The sequence below is a fragment of the Rhinolophus ferrumequinum genome, chromosome 5, assembly GCF_004115265.2.
Source record: "Rhinolophus ferrumequinum isolate MPI-CBG mRhiFer1 chromosome 5, mRhiFer1_v1.p, whole genome shotgun sequence".
Taxonomy (NCBI): domain Eukaryota; kingdom Metazoa; phylum Chordata; class Mammalia; order Chiroptera; family Rhinolophidae; genus Rhinolophus; species Rhinolophus ferrumequinum.
Window position 1 is genome coordinate 70,457,900 of NC_046288.1, and position 14,735 is coordinate 70,472,634.

General features: G+C 43.1%; 1 protein-coding gene across 5 annotated transcripts in view; it reads right to left on the reverse strand.

Annotated features, from left to right (window-relative positions):
* RBPJ (recombination signal binding protein for immunoglobulin kappa J region) overlaps positions 1 to 14,735 on the reverse strand; it is a 200,828-nt gene that overhangs the window by 86,443 nt on the left and 99,650 nt on the right. Inside the window, exon 1 of one of the 5 annotated variants that reach the window (XM_033105906.1) lies at positions 6,636 to 6,746. The exons of 1 other annotated variant lie outside the window; for it this stretch is intronic. In XM_033105906.1, coding sequence (XP_032961797.1) covers positions 6,636 to 6,694 — 59 coding nt within the window. In that variant the 5' untranslated portion in view covers positions 6,695 to 6,746. Of the gene's footprint in view, positions 1 to 6,402; positions 6,499 to 6,635; positions 6,747 to 14,735 lie in introns of those variants that run through there. 3 more of the 5 variants (XM_033105910.1, XM_033105908.1, XM_033105909.1) reach the window with 3 other exon arrangements.

Below are 14,735 nucleotides of genomic sequence, written 5' to 3' on the forward strand. Positions count from 1 at the left end.
TCCAAAAAATAAAGTCCATTAAAAAAAAAGTATGCTGGCAAAATAAAGCAAGATATTAGTGGGTCTGCAGTTTTCCAAAACGGGAACAAACACTCTTGTTCCAATTATGTAAACCAGCTTAAAGCTTCTATGTTCTGTCTGGAGCAACATTAGCTCCAAAATAAGTTGTTTATAATAATCATTTTTTAAAATCCACAACACTGGTTCTATATTTTATAAGGCAACTAATATTGCAGTTATATATAACACAATCTTTACCACAATATTAAAAAAACACAAAACAAAACAGGGCTTTATAACGTGATAAACATTTTTCCTGGTTACATAAACTTTTTATGAGAAACTATTCTTATTCATTTACAACTCTACCAACTAATTAACAATGTACAAAAAATTAGCCCTAAGACCAACTTAAAAATACTGAATATAGAAAAGGAAGCACGGGAGGGGAATTAAAAGAATCAACTTGATTTTCTAGTGTATTCCACCGCACATCCAACAGGAGCAGCACTTTCACTGCAGGGCTTTTGCAACTTAGGATACCTAAAAAGTAGTGGTTTCTAGCTTCTCATTTTTGTAAACTTAAAATAGTGTAAATATTCCCCAGACTGCCATGAACATGACCAATCTAACTAAAAAGCTGCCATGCATTGTCTCAACACAACAAAACTACACAAATATTTATAACAGATTACTACCAATTACACAAACCAAGCCGGAGAGCTTCCAATGCTTGCTCTTCCCCAGTAGTAAGTTATGTTCAGGAACTACATTACCCTTTTCACACCATTAGGATATCATTTCATTCCCTGGAGCAGAAGCAGGCCTAATGAGGCATAAGCGACACCATGATGCTGTGCCAGACCTAAGGGGCATCCAGAACTGTGGGCAGCGTGTCTGAGAAATGGTAACAGTTGGGCATTCAACATTCCTACATTATTACGGCTGTCCAGGCAGAGAAGAAAGCAGTAAGACACAGACCCCAAAAAGTTGGGGGTGACTCAATGACAACATCCGTGGTCAAGCAGTAATTTACCAAGTATGTCTGCTCAAAACGCCAAGGCACATATTTCAAGGGCTGCGGTCCTCTGTACTAAATACACTGCTGCCTTCCTAAAACATGACCCACAAACCACACGTTGCAATATAAAAAGTCCGTCTTGAACCCTGCCTGTGAAAAGTTACTAGGAGAAACCAACTGTTATAATTAAAATATCATATAGAGTGTTTTAGTATTTACAAATAACTTACACATACATTGTTTTATTTGACCTTTATAATTTCACGTATTTTACCTTACTTACAGTCACAATGTGCCTGACAGATAAATACAAGAAAATTATCATTCCCTATCTTACAGAAGTAGAACCTGAAGCTTGGAGAAATTTTAAGTAACCTGTTCATAAGAACTGAGTCTCTCTTAAGATTATCAATTTATTTGGTTCAATGGCATGAATCCCCCAAAAAAGCAGTCTACCGTGTTTTAAGGTTTAATGTACATCCTTATGCATCTAAGCAGTACTTAAAAACACTCAAAAATAATGAACTCTTCTGAGACTCACTTGACAGTCAACCATTAAAAAAAAATGTGACATTTAAGCTTGTCAGTTTTATACAAACAATATAGTATTTTCTAATAACCCAAAAGAAACTTTTACCTAAGAGTTTGACTATAATGCTCTCAGGGGTTATGAGACTGCCGCCAGTGGAAAATATCAAATCCTTTGGGCACTTTAGCAACGAAATTCCCTACAGAATCAATATATCAAATTCTGCCTACATGAACCCGCTGCATGAAGGTTTCAAAGTACTCAGTCCTTTACTCAAAAAATCCTTTACTGAGTCCGTATCATATATTGGACATTCTTTTGAGTATAAGAATATATAAATGATTAGGAGAATGATATCCGCCACCAAGTAACTAATGGCCTTTGGATGTGACCATTATAATTTAGTATGACACTTCCAAGGAAATTATACCAGGTCCTTTTAAGCAGGGGCACTGAACCCAGCCTGGTGGATCTGGTTAGAATATCCTCAGACCTAAGTCTTGAATAACAACCCATCAACTCCAGCACTTTTCAAGCCCAGGGAGGCATTAAACTGCTGAGCCCATGCAGGGAACTCCAAGTTCTTAAATATGGTTGGAGCATTGAATATGAAGGGAGAGAAAGGCAAACAGTACAGGTGGAGAAAAGGTAAATGGAATAGATATAGAGGATCCTACATGCCTTGCTTGCTAACATTTTTTTTGAGCACTTGGTATGTGTCAGACAGGCATCCTACTAAATGTTTTCTTGCATTTATTTAACCCTCACAACAACCCATTGAGCTAAGAATAATTACCTTGCAATAGATGGAAGAGGCAAGGAGAGATTAGAACACCTGTCAATGTTACAGCTTTTAAGTGGCAGAGACAGAATTGGAACTCAGTTCGGGTTAAATCCTAATTGTGGGCTCAAGCTATCCATCCAATCTCTGCTGCCTCTCTTAATGAAGGCTGCTAGGGGGAGCCATTGAAAGGTTTTGTAACTAAGGAGTGAAGTGATCAGATTTGCTTTTTAGAAAGACTGTGGAAGGTGGATAAAGGGTGTTGAGTCTAGAAGCAGAGACTGCCAATGTCTGTAGTAATCCAGGTGAGAAATGATAAAAGCATGAACTGTGGCAGTGAGGACGAAGTAGACAGATTCAAGAAATTTTTCAGGAGAGAAAATTTATCAGTTCTTAGTGAGTAAATGTAAAGGGTTAGTGTGTGAGAGGAATCCAGAAACCTGGCATGGGGAACTCATTGGGATATGATATCATCTACCAGGAATAGAGATGCAACAGGTTTTGTTTGTTCAATAAATACCTACAGAGTGTCTCCCATATGCAGGTCTGAAATTACACTTCTGGTTGTTAGAAAATATTCTTGAGAACAAATAACAAAGCATTCAAAATACAAAGTATACTGAAAATTTGTTATAACTATTAACAAACTTGGCCTGGTCTAGTGAAAATATTCTGTGCTATTTTTTAAAAAAATACTACCACATGCAGAAAACAAGTCAGTAGAAGAAAAGCATCCCATAATTTTACAATGTTATTATTACATTTGAGTTTGACAGACCTTCAATCTCTTACACCACACACATACACACACACACACACACACACACACACACCCTGTAATTTGTTTTACTCTCCCTCTAAACTTATAGGATAAAAAATATATGTTTTATTACCCAAACTATAATACATATTTGGTGTTTTTTTTCATCCTACTATCACCACTGTGATTTGCCAAGAACTTAGTTCATAACCTTCTGCTTGACTTCCTACAAAATATGACCTACTTCACATCAGCTTCAGTCACAATTCCTAGACTTTAACCACACCTTTCGTCTAAGGATGCTCCCTGCAAATCCTAAAGCACAGCAATCCTGTGCAGATGTGGCAAGTTATTACAATTCCCATTTTACTACATAGTTAGGAAATTGGCCCAGGGGATGTAGAGTAACTTGGAAATAATCACAAAGCCTGATGCCAAAAATAACAACTTTTAGTCAATCCATGAGAAAATACTGCCCCTAGTTGAAATAACATGAAAATGAGTATTAGAAGAAACCAAAATGCAAAATAATGTTTTAAAGCCAAGTCCTAGGTTTTTAAAATTTATTTTTAAAAATGACCAAACACTAGAATTAATATTTGCAAGAACTGACACCCTATTCCCCCCCAATACGTTATCCATCTGGAGTGCCAAAAATGACTTAATGAATTAGAGCTGGCAAGAGTGGCTTCCCCCAAAACCATCTTTTTTCTTAGCCACTTAAAAGACATTGATAGAAATCTGTTAGTATAAGAGGTAACATTTTAATAAACGTAACTGCTTAAAATCTAACACCTAGAAGCACATTAGAATAGATCTGAAAATACTAATAGTGAGCCTCATATTTTTCCTGCACTCTCCTGCAATATGCATGAGCAATAAATTTACAGCTTTAATCATCAATTATCAGAAAGAAAGCCTCCCAACCACAGCTCACGCCCTATGCTTCTAAATATGCTATTGTTTGGTATAATTTAGTAAAGATACTGTTTCATTTGGTCACCAAATAAAGATCTTACACAATTTAGAAACAAAAAAACACAACTTGGTTTGTAAAAGTTGCTTTTATGATGTTTGTGTGATCATTCTTATATGCATAAGTCAGAGCAAAATACCTTCCATTATTATTACACTTTGCTTACAGGGAGAAACAACAGTGTGCTCAAGATTTTACCTTCAAAAGAATGATTATGCACTAAAAACAAGTAAAGGAGAAATGATTGTTGGTAAAAATCCAGTCATGGAACCCAGACTGCAAATTTTGACAAAAGTCTCACGTATCAATCATGAAACATGAGTTTCCGTCAATTAAAATTCATACTAATTCCAATCACAGCCTTCAAAATAAATAAAACTGCTTTCCACTATACCAACATTCCTCACGCTACATTTTGCACATGCTCTACTAGTGGCATTTTATGTGGAACTTTAGTTTACAAATGATAATCCAGGTGATTTTAAGGGTAACATTATCTTCTAAAAGTCGTGATAAATTAGTGGGGGGAAGGGAACCTCCTGAAATACACATTCAGTCTAGCAATCCTGGTAAATCTAATACCGTATTCCCAGGACCAGAATATTGAGGCCACTTAAATACACCACACCACTTTCTCCCTACCCACCCCCACAACTCCAAGCTTTTAACACTACCATAACAATAAGCACCCCGAACGATTTAAAGCTCCTGTAACATTAAAGCTCCTTTACCTTAAGACTATTACTTAAATGTCTTTTCATTGCATTTCATTAATGCATTCCACAAAGATTCTAGAAGCAGTATTCATCAACCAGAACTGCAGGCTTAAGCGCTTTCCTCATTTCAACTCCAAAGATGGGGCAGAGGGTTGTCATAAATCTACAGAGCAAAAGCGAATAATTGTAAACTACAATGATGAAGAAAAAGTTAAACATTTGTATCAAATTCACAAGCAGGATGCCTTCCTTCTTCCTTACGAAGCAGGAGTTACTGGTGAAAATAACTAAACTCCACACCTAGAGTCTAGAAAATGCTGAAATTCTCCACCGCAACATTTACAAGTTTTTAACAGCAAAATTCATTTCACTGCTATTCACATGCCAAACGAATACCCCATGTGGATATCTGAAACTATTCTCACACGCCAAAAGAAAAGGAAAACACACACACACACCTTGCGCTTCTCCTAACCTTCCGTCCTACGATACCCTCAGGTAACCCAGACGCAAAACTACCACCACGACCGCTGCCCTTGGCCTAGGCCGCCAGAAACCAGAGGCCGGAGGGGCAATCACCAAGAGACCCGATCTTTTTCCAGCGTTACTGTTTCCAAGCAAAACAAGCACGGGCCCAGAGAGAGGCGAAGAAAACTGGAGACACTGTAATCCCGAGAGAAATGGGGAGGAGGGGTGTGTGTAATCCCGAGAGAAAAGGGTGCGGAGAGAAGGAGCGCCGAGCAGGAAAGTAAGTATCCCCACGCATCTTTCAGACCCACAAAAACAAGCCGAGGGTCTGCCCGCACGTACAAGCACCAGATGGAGTCCCCGGGGCTGAGACAGTTCAGCCGACACACACTGTGGGGAATGGATAAATCAATCGATGGGAGGGGAACGGGGGTGCCAAGCGAATAAGCCACTGGGTGGGAAAGACAAAGCCTGTGGGGATGATCAAAGACAACACAGAAAGGTGAGAGTAATACACGAGAAAAATAATAGATGAAAAAGGAAAAGAGAGAAATCTGGTGCCTGGGCTGTGGCAGGTCACTTAACTGCCGAATAGAGAGGGGCACAACAAAGGGGCACGGGAGGAAGGACAGCCGAAGGCAGGACATGGAGAAGGGATGCGGGGCGCGATGGGTCGGACAAAGCGCCCAAGGCGGCGAAACAAAGGGCCGGGGGTAGAGAGTCGCGGGGGGCAACTGGGAAAGACAAAGCGCCCGGGACCGGGGGCACCGGCCGGGCGAGGAGGCGACGACGATCCAGAGAAACAAAGCTGCGTGGGGCTGAGAGGCAGGGCCCGCGGGAGGCAGCGCGGAAGACGAGCGGAGGGCACGGCGCCCGTGGGCCCCGCGCGCCCCGCCGCACTTACGCCCGCACCCGCCGGCCTCGCCGCCGCCGCCGCCGCCGCCGCCCGCCCTCACGCGCCGGAGCCAGAGCCAAGGCGGCGCAGAGCGGGCTGCGCACGGCCACACGCCGCCGCGCTCGGCGCACGCGACGCAGCTCCCGCGCCCCCCGGACGCCAAGCGCGCTGCGGCCCCCGAACCCGCCTCCCGTCGCGGGCTCGGAGACGCCCGCAACTTTCCCGGTTCCCAGCGCTCCGATTCCCTCAGACTTACCCTGTCACAACAGGCGCCATCTTCCACAAACTCTCGCCAAAACTCCAACCCTCGCGAGATTCCCCCCGACGCCTGCCCTGGTCCCTCTCCCCCGCCCCTTCCCTTTTTCCTCACTCCGTGATTCCACCCAGCCCCCGCGCTCCTTTTCCCCTAGCAGCCGCCGCGAAGAGCCAGACGCCTCGCGCCGCCCGCGAAGTAGGGGATCCTGCTCGCTGCCTTCCCTGGAAACCTACCCAAGCGATGGAGCATGCGCAGGCGGCTCCTCCACGGGCGAGCCCGCCGTGTGGTCCATGGGGAGCGCTCCGGTTATCCGGGTTTTGAGACGTGCCTTGAAGGACGTACGTGGAGACTGAGGAAAACCGGAGGGGATTACAACGGGGACGGGGAATGGAGGGGTCAGGAGGCGGGGCCGAAGCGAAGGGAGGAGGGGTCCTGGGAAAATCTGCCGCGTTTCACAGGCCTAGATGAAACACCTCCTCAAATGGGTGTTTTCCAAGTGGCTTCCCGCTCACTCTGGTTCCCAGCCCTTTTCATTCATTCAAACGTTCATTGGACGCCTCCTTTATGCTAATGTCAGCGTTAGGTGCTGGAGCTACACTGATGCCTGGAGTTGGGGCGAGTGACCAAACGAGGAACTATCATTCATTCGACCCTCTTGGCTAGCGGAGAGGCGGACAAGAGCACAGTGTAGTTTGACCCTCCAGAACTATGTAAAGGGAAAACTTTTGCCGTTGAGCTCTGTCGCCTTAGTTTTCTTTTCCTTGCATGAGAAATGAGGTCAGGCCAAGACCTCTGGCAAAGACATGCCTAATGTCCACCTCGCATACCACGCCAGAGCGCCGCGTAGTTTTCTCCGGCGGTAAAAAATGCGTTGGAATTGAGAACCACCACTTCCCCGCCCCGCACTCCAGCCAGAGGTCCCGCTCGGACAGAGAGCTGCCTGCGCTGTGAGCCTCCCTAGGACTTCATCACAGCTCCCAGCCTTGCATGAACCCAGGTGTATAAAGGAACAGACTCTGCACAGGCCTTCCCGCGAGCCAGGCACAGTCGAGGATACTGCTCGCTGCCCGAAATGTACTTCAGGCGACCTAAGCCTGGAAGCCTCCGAGCGAGCTTGGCCCGACTGGGCATTTAGCAAAAAGGTGCAAAGCCCCAATCCCCGCCCTCCCTACCAGCAGCACCCCTTTCTACCCTCTACCCCGCCTTGCCCTTTCAATTCCTAGAGATTCCCAGAACCAGCACTGCCTCCCGCAGGGAGCCCCAAAACCCGGAGAACTGGAATCCACTGCCCGAAACCTGCTGAACGCGCTGCAGGACTGGCGCGGCACGCGCGAGCGGCACTGCGCATGTGCCCAATGCGGGCAGCTTAGTCTCACGCTACACCTCCTTCCCACCGCCTTCCACTACTCGACTCAGACACAACACGGGCCGTGGGAAATTTCGTAAACCTCGCGAGAATGCGCCCACTGTTGCCTATGCTTTCGCCCCAAATCTCGCGGAGCCCAGGCGGGACAGGTGTTTGTCTAGTGCAGCTCCGGGTGCTGTTCGTGCCGCGCGTGCCCGGGCGGCGGGCGGCGGGCGCGGGCGGGATGAGAAGGGCAGGGAGCGGCTCGCCGCGGAGGCGAGGCGGGTGGGCGCGTGGCGGGGAGCGGGGGGAGGAGGGAGGCCGCGAGGGTGCTCGATGTGTTGCACCTACATGCCGCGTGACGCTTTGTGGAAGAAAAATGGGTCGGGTCGGGAAACTCTAAAGGAAGAAGGGGAAGCCAGGAGATTAGAAACTCGTGGTGCGGGTGGTTAAGAGGTGAAACTCTAGGGTAGGAGGAGCCCCAGGCGGATCCCCCGGGGAGGTTTCCTGTCGCCCTCTACGAACCTGGTACTTTCCTAAACCGTGTTAGACGCCGCGTCCCCGGCCTCCGGGAGCTGACGGCCCCCAGTGTCGGGTTTGAGTCATGCTTCTGAGTCACCTAGTCTGGCCCTCACTTTGAAACAAGTTCAGATTATTTTAGCTACTCTCTTCTAGCAATTGGTTATATTCTTTCTCATCTACCCGCTGGCCTCGCGAGTTGGGTACAGAAAAAAAGCTGCTCCCTGCGCTCTCGCATTGTTGCCTTTACAGATTCTGCCTCCCATTTAAGGACACTTTTTTTTTTTCTAATTTCTTCCCCGCTAATCTCTTCCTAGCCTTTTAAAGTGATCTCTACATAACAGTTTCTGTTCTTGTTTTTTTTTTTTTTCTCCCACTAATATGACTTAAAATACTGGTTTTGCTTTCATTCACTTTTCAGTTTGTTGAAATATTCATTCCATTGTAAGTATTGTTTCATCAGGTGCTTTAGTGACAACTTTTAAATGCATACCTTCTTTTTGGATTATTTGTGTGTCCAGTGAATTCCTGGTTACATTCTCCAATCAGGCACATTCCAGATTGCCCTGGTGTACTTTTGTACCAGCCTAGCCTAGTGTTGTCTAAGAACTCGTGTCTTGGTGACATTATAGACCCACAAATGTAAAATTGAATTCCGTTTTGATTTTTGGAGGACAGTGAGTCCTTTGATTGGGGTTCCTGTTCTGCTGGTTGTATAGTGGATGAGAAATCAAATTTTTGAATTGTTTTCAAGGTTTTTAGTTTGTATGTGTGAGTGTTCATTTACCTTACCCTTTGATTAAATATTTCACACAGCAAAAGAGAAGATATAAGGACACTTACTATAATAGCTCAATGCCAGTCGGATGTGGAACACGACAGCTCAGGAGGACAATGCCCATGGGCACAGATTCCTTGGAGCCTTCATCCCAAGACGACATTTCAGTCATGGTCTAGTCCGGGCCATTAATCTAATTTGGAACCCTGGCCATCGGAGAACCCCAGCCATGGAAAGCCAGGGCAAGCACAATGCAAATCACAACTCCTCTTCACCCTAAAACACGCTCCACCTGCATTCTTTCCCCATCCCAGTAAATGACAACTCCATCCTTCCTCTCCATTAAGCCAAGAACCGCAGAGCCATTCTTGCCACCTTTTCCTCTCACGTCCAACATCTCATCTAACAAAATATGCTGGCTCCACTTTCAAAATAGGACCCACAGTTGGAACAGTTCCCCACCTCCATGGTGACCAGCCCAGTCCAAGCCATCTCATTTCTTACCTGCTTTACAGGAAGTCTAACTGGTTCTCCCTTCCACTCTTGCCCTCCCTCAGTCTATTCCCAACAGAGCATTCAGTAACCCTGTAGAACTCGCCAATGGTTTTCCCATATCACTATGAGGACCTACACAATCTGGCCTGCCACCCTGACCTCCCTGATCTCTACTCTTCCCCTTAGCTGTAACCAGCAGACTTTCTTGCTGTTCCTAGAACATAACAACTCCTGCCTTTGCCCTTTCCTCAGATGCTATATGGCTCGTTCCTTCACTACTTTCAGGTCTTTGCTTAAATGTCACCTCAGTGAGGCCTACCCTGACCACCCTTCACTAAAGTGACTCCTCACACTCTGTGTTCCCTCCTTTATTTTCCCTACAGGGCTTATCATAAGCTAACACAGTATATATCTTACCAGTGTGTTGTGTTTACTCTCTGCCTCCTCCCATTGTAATGTAATCTTAATGAGGGCAGGGACTTCTGTCTTTGTATTCATTGTTTGAGGCTCAGCCACTAGAACAATGCCTGGTGCACGATAGATGCTCAGTAAGCATTTGTAGACTGAATAAGCTGTCTTCCACTTTAGAGCAGAGCAGAAATGATTCTGAACACTCACGAAGCCTTCTAGGGTTCAAAACAGTATTGGGATTAGACCAGACTTGAATACCCCAGAGCCAGCCGGCCTGCGGAGGAGAAAAGAGCCTATAGAGCAATTGCCTGTGTTGACTTTCTGCCAAAAAATTTCTTACTCCTGGGTTAGACCAGAAGATGAGCCTACATTCATGTGAAGGGTTTCCATTACTCTCCATTTTAGAGCCTCAGGAATGAAAACACTATTGACAGGATATTAAAAAACAGGTATTCATGCGTGTTGCTAGTGAGCGTGAAAATGGATGTAAGCTTTATAAAACCAATTTAGATAAAATTTAACGACTACCTGTTAATTCTACAATTCCATGTCTAGAAATCTACCTAACAAATATACTCACATGTGTGAAATTACTTATATTGCAGCATCGTTGATGGGAGACAATATTGGTTAACAACCTAAATGTCAAGAGATGTCTTAATTTTTAAAAAGTCATGATATATTCATAGAATTGGATAGTATGCATTTGTTAATAAGCTGAGGTTACTTTTTATGTACTTGTGTGGAAGGATCACAAAAAACAAGGTGCAAAATGGTGATAGATAAATATATACTTATTTGCCTATATGTATCTAAAATGGTTCTGGAAGAACACAATAGAAACTGTAAACAGTGACTGCTTCTCTCTGAGACTTAAGGGTTGGAAGACATAAGTGAGGGGTTGCCTTATCTCACAGCCAGCTTTGAATTTTGTATCAAGTGCATGTATTGCCTATTCAAAATGTAAAACATAAAAAAGGGAAAAAAAGAAAAGGAATAAATGTACAAGAAGAAAAAAATTGACCAAATAAAATTGCTTTCTCCCATTTGCTAGAAAACTATTTTCTAATAGAAGTTATGTACATGATCTACCATCTCAGTAGTATTAAGTACCATAGGACTTCACCCATCATTTGATAATACTGAATTCATGGTCCATTCAAATAGTAAGTTTAAAGTCGTTACCACTCCACATCAGGCATGATCTTTGGTGGTTTACAAAGATGGATAAGGCAAAGCCCTCAGGACTTCCTGGCTAATGGAGTACACAGGCCAGTGGCAATATAATTCCAGGAGAGAGGTACAATGGAAGAAGCACCTAACTCTTGCCTGTTGAGCCCAGGGAAACCTTGCAGAGGTGACTTGTGAACTGACTCTTAATGGAGTGGGAGTTCAGAAGACAATAGGAGGAGGAAACATGAGACACACAGGAAACAGCATGTTCAGGCTCTGAGGTGTGAAAGCATTTTGTATTCAGGGGAACTCCAGGTGGGGGTTCGGTGCATGTAGAAGTGGGGGGGGGGTGGTTGTTGGAGGGTAGACACCCTAACCGGTCTCAAGAAGGACGTGGTAGAAAAGTGGTTCTCAAAAGTTAGTGGGCTGGGCATCAGAATCACCTGAATTCCACTCCCTAAGACTAAATGAGCAAGTCTGAGCTGAAGCCCAGGAACAAGCATTGCTAGCAAGCTGGTCAGGTATTCTGATGTAAATTGTCCATGAAGCAAGCCTGCAGAATCTTTGTTGTAGAAGTTCCGTTTAAGCTTCAGGAGTTTCACGTTAAAGGGAGTAAGGGCATATAGTTGTTTGGTTTTGTTTTTAAATAATACATGAAATACTTAAACATTAAAAGGAATGAGTTTGCAAACCCCTGAGTATATCCAATGGGCTTTTGAAGCAGTCAGTGGCAGTGAGGTAAACATTCCTGAAAGGATCACGTTTTGCTCTGATGGTTGAAACACAGTGACACATTTCAATATTCATTCTAAGATTTAGTTATACCATCTTATATTGAGAGACACTAAAACATTGAAAATTTTACTAGGCAGCCCCATGATGGGGGACACGGGCTCTAGTACAACAATGTATGAGTACTAGCTGTGAAACCTTAGACAAGTTACTCAACCTGTCAGTGCCTCAGTTTCCTCACCTGTAAAGTGGAGATAATAGCACCTACCGTGTTTCCCTGAAAACAAGACCTAGCCGGACCATCAGCTCTAATGCGTCTTTTGGAGCAAAAATTAATATAAGAACTGGTATTATATTTATTATATTTATATTAATTATATCATTATTATATATAAGACCTGGTCTTATTTTAATATTTCAAGTATCCCTGAAAATAAGACCTAGCCGGACCATCAGCTCTAATGTGTCTTTTGGAGCAAAAATTAATTTAAGACCCGGTGTTATGTTATGTTAGATGGGTCTTATAATTCATATGGTTGTCATGAGGATTCAGAGTTTTTATGTCTAAAGTATATAGAATGATACCTGTAACATTGTTATAGCAATGTTAGTTTTTATCATTTTATTCAATAAATCTGTAAGTTGCACTCATCCATGAAAATTCTTATAAAACATGTCAAAATATCTTTAAAACTTCAAAAATCAATGTCAAATTGGCCAAATATAGTGATGATTTTATCCATAGTGGTGTTAATTCATTTTTTTTTATCATATCCTACTCAGAAGTGACAATATCATTATTATTGTTATTTAATTCCTAAGAGGCTCACATGTCCAAAAAGGTTGGGAAACCTGTTGTAGTGGCCACTGAGAGCCTCTGTGGATAGAAGGCACAGTTGGATGTGATCAGATCGTGAGGTGGCTGTGTGCCTAAGAAAGCCGACTGGTAACTCACGTTAGAAAGTAGGAACCGTTCACTCCACAGAATTTTCATAACTCGTGGTTTTCATTCCTATCTATGCCTCTTTCTTTTTTTTAAATAACAGTATCTCTATTGTCTTCTACTATGTGTTAATCAAGGAGAATAAAATGTACGGGAGATTGAAAGAGTCAAGAAGGATTTCATCAGACTGCAATTCTGTAAGGAAAAGAAGCTCTAATTCTAGGATTACAAGACGTGAAAAGAACACTGAAAATGAGTAATGGAGTGGGCTTCAGGAGAACTTGAGAAACAAAAATAAATATTCACCCTTTTCTTTCCAATCATGTTTGATTTTCATAGCATTCTTTGGCCCTGGGAATTTGAGACTTTTTTGCAGGCCCAAGTCAGGCTTTGCTGGACTTGCTAACATGTGCAGCAGTTCAAGAAGGTGAAGCAAGAAAAAGCACGGGCCATTTACTCTAGTGATGTGGAACGTGAATGGAATCAAATGCACATTTCGTGAGAAGAATGTGAACAAATCTAATAATTTGTCAGAGGTTTTCATAGCTAATGTAATTGGAAGAAAATGTTTCCATGTGTGATTGATATATTTTGTTCTTTTTATGACATGAACAAGATAGAGCCAGTTATTAGTATCTACAAAAAAATGACAACACCATATGAATCAAAATCTGGTGATCTGTTTCTAAAGGAATATATCTAAATTTTTATTTCCTAACCTTTACCCTTTGCCATGCATCATAGATTGCAATAGTTTGGGGTTCTGTGTTGAGGCAATGTTGAATACCCGTGGTTAAAAAAAGAAACAGCCAGGGTGGCCGGTTAGCTCAGTTGGTTAGAGCATGGTGCTGATAACACCAAGGTTGCCTGTTCGATCCCCACATGGGCCACTGTGAGTTGCGCCCTCCTTAAAAAAGAAAGAAAAGAAACAGCTACTTTAAGAAGGAAAGCATTGGACTGGCTCTACCATTGAGTCCTAGCACCACCACTTAGCCAGCTGGTTAACTTTGAGCTAGCTAAATTTTCCTCATGTACAAATGGGAAATTTAAGACCTATTGCTTAGGGTCATTTTGAGAATTAGTTGAGATATTACATGAAATATCTGGGTACACAGTAGGTACTTGGTAAAAGTTACTTCTTTAGGAAATTCTCCCACCCACACCAATGCTGTTTTCTATTCAATGGGCTAAAGCTACCTGCCTCAGATTTGTTGCACAGATCAAATTAGCTAATTATGTAGATAATTAAATAGAATTGTCTTCAGGTTCATTGTTTTTATTTTTGGTTGACACATTTATTTTTAAAAATTTGGCTATGGTTTTATAGCAAACCAACAGAACACAGAACGGGGCAGCCAGTTGGCTGAGTTGGTTAGAGCTCAGTGCTCATAGCAACAGGGTTGCTGGTTCGATTCCCACATGGGCCAGTGAGCTGTGTCCTCCACAACCAGATTGAAAACGACTTGACTTGGAGCTGATGGAAAAACACACTGTTCCCCAATATCCCCAAATAAAAATTTAAAACAGAACAGAACAGAAAATGATCCCTACATCTTCTCCTCTGGCCCATGTTACTATTAACCTTGGGCACAGATGGCCGTTAACAGTTTTACAAAGAAAGTCTACCAGAAAGGTTTCACTCTGCATCTGTGTGGCTTTGTGTCATAGATAGTGTAGTGATAAGCATCAACTGGTAGATCAACTTTGTGGCTAGCACCTGTGTCCAAAATAGACTAAGGACTAAAGACCAACTTTGGAACTATTCTATTCAAGCACTGGCAAATAGTGAGGGATAATAAAACAAGTCCCATCTTGTGAAACACATAACTGTCAGACAGCTGGTGAACCGAGAGTCCCCTTGGGCATCCTAACTAGCATTGTACATTGTCATTTTTAATAATTACCATTATGTCAATATCTTTCATTTAAAAATTTTT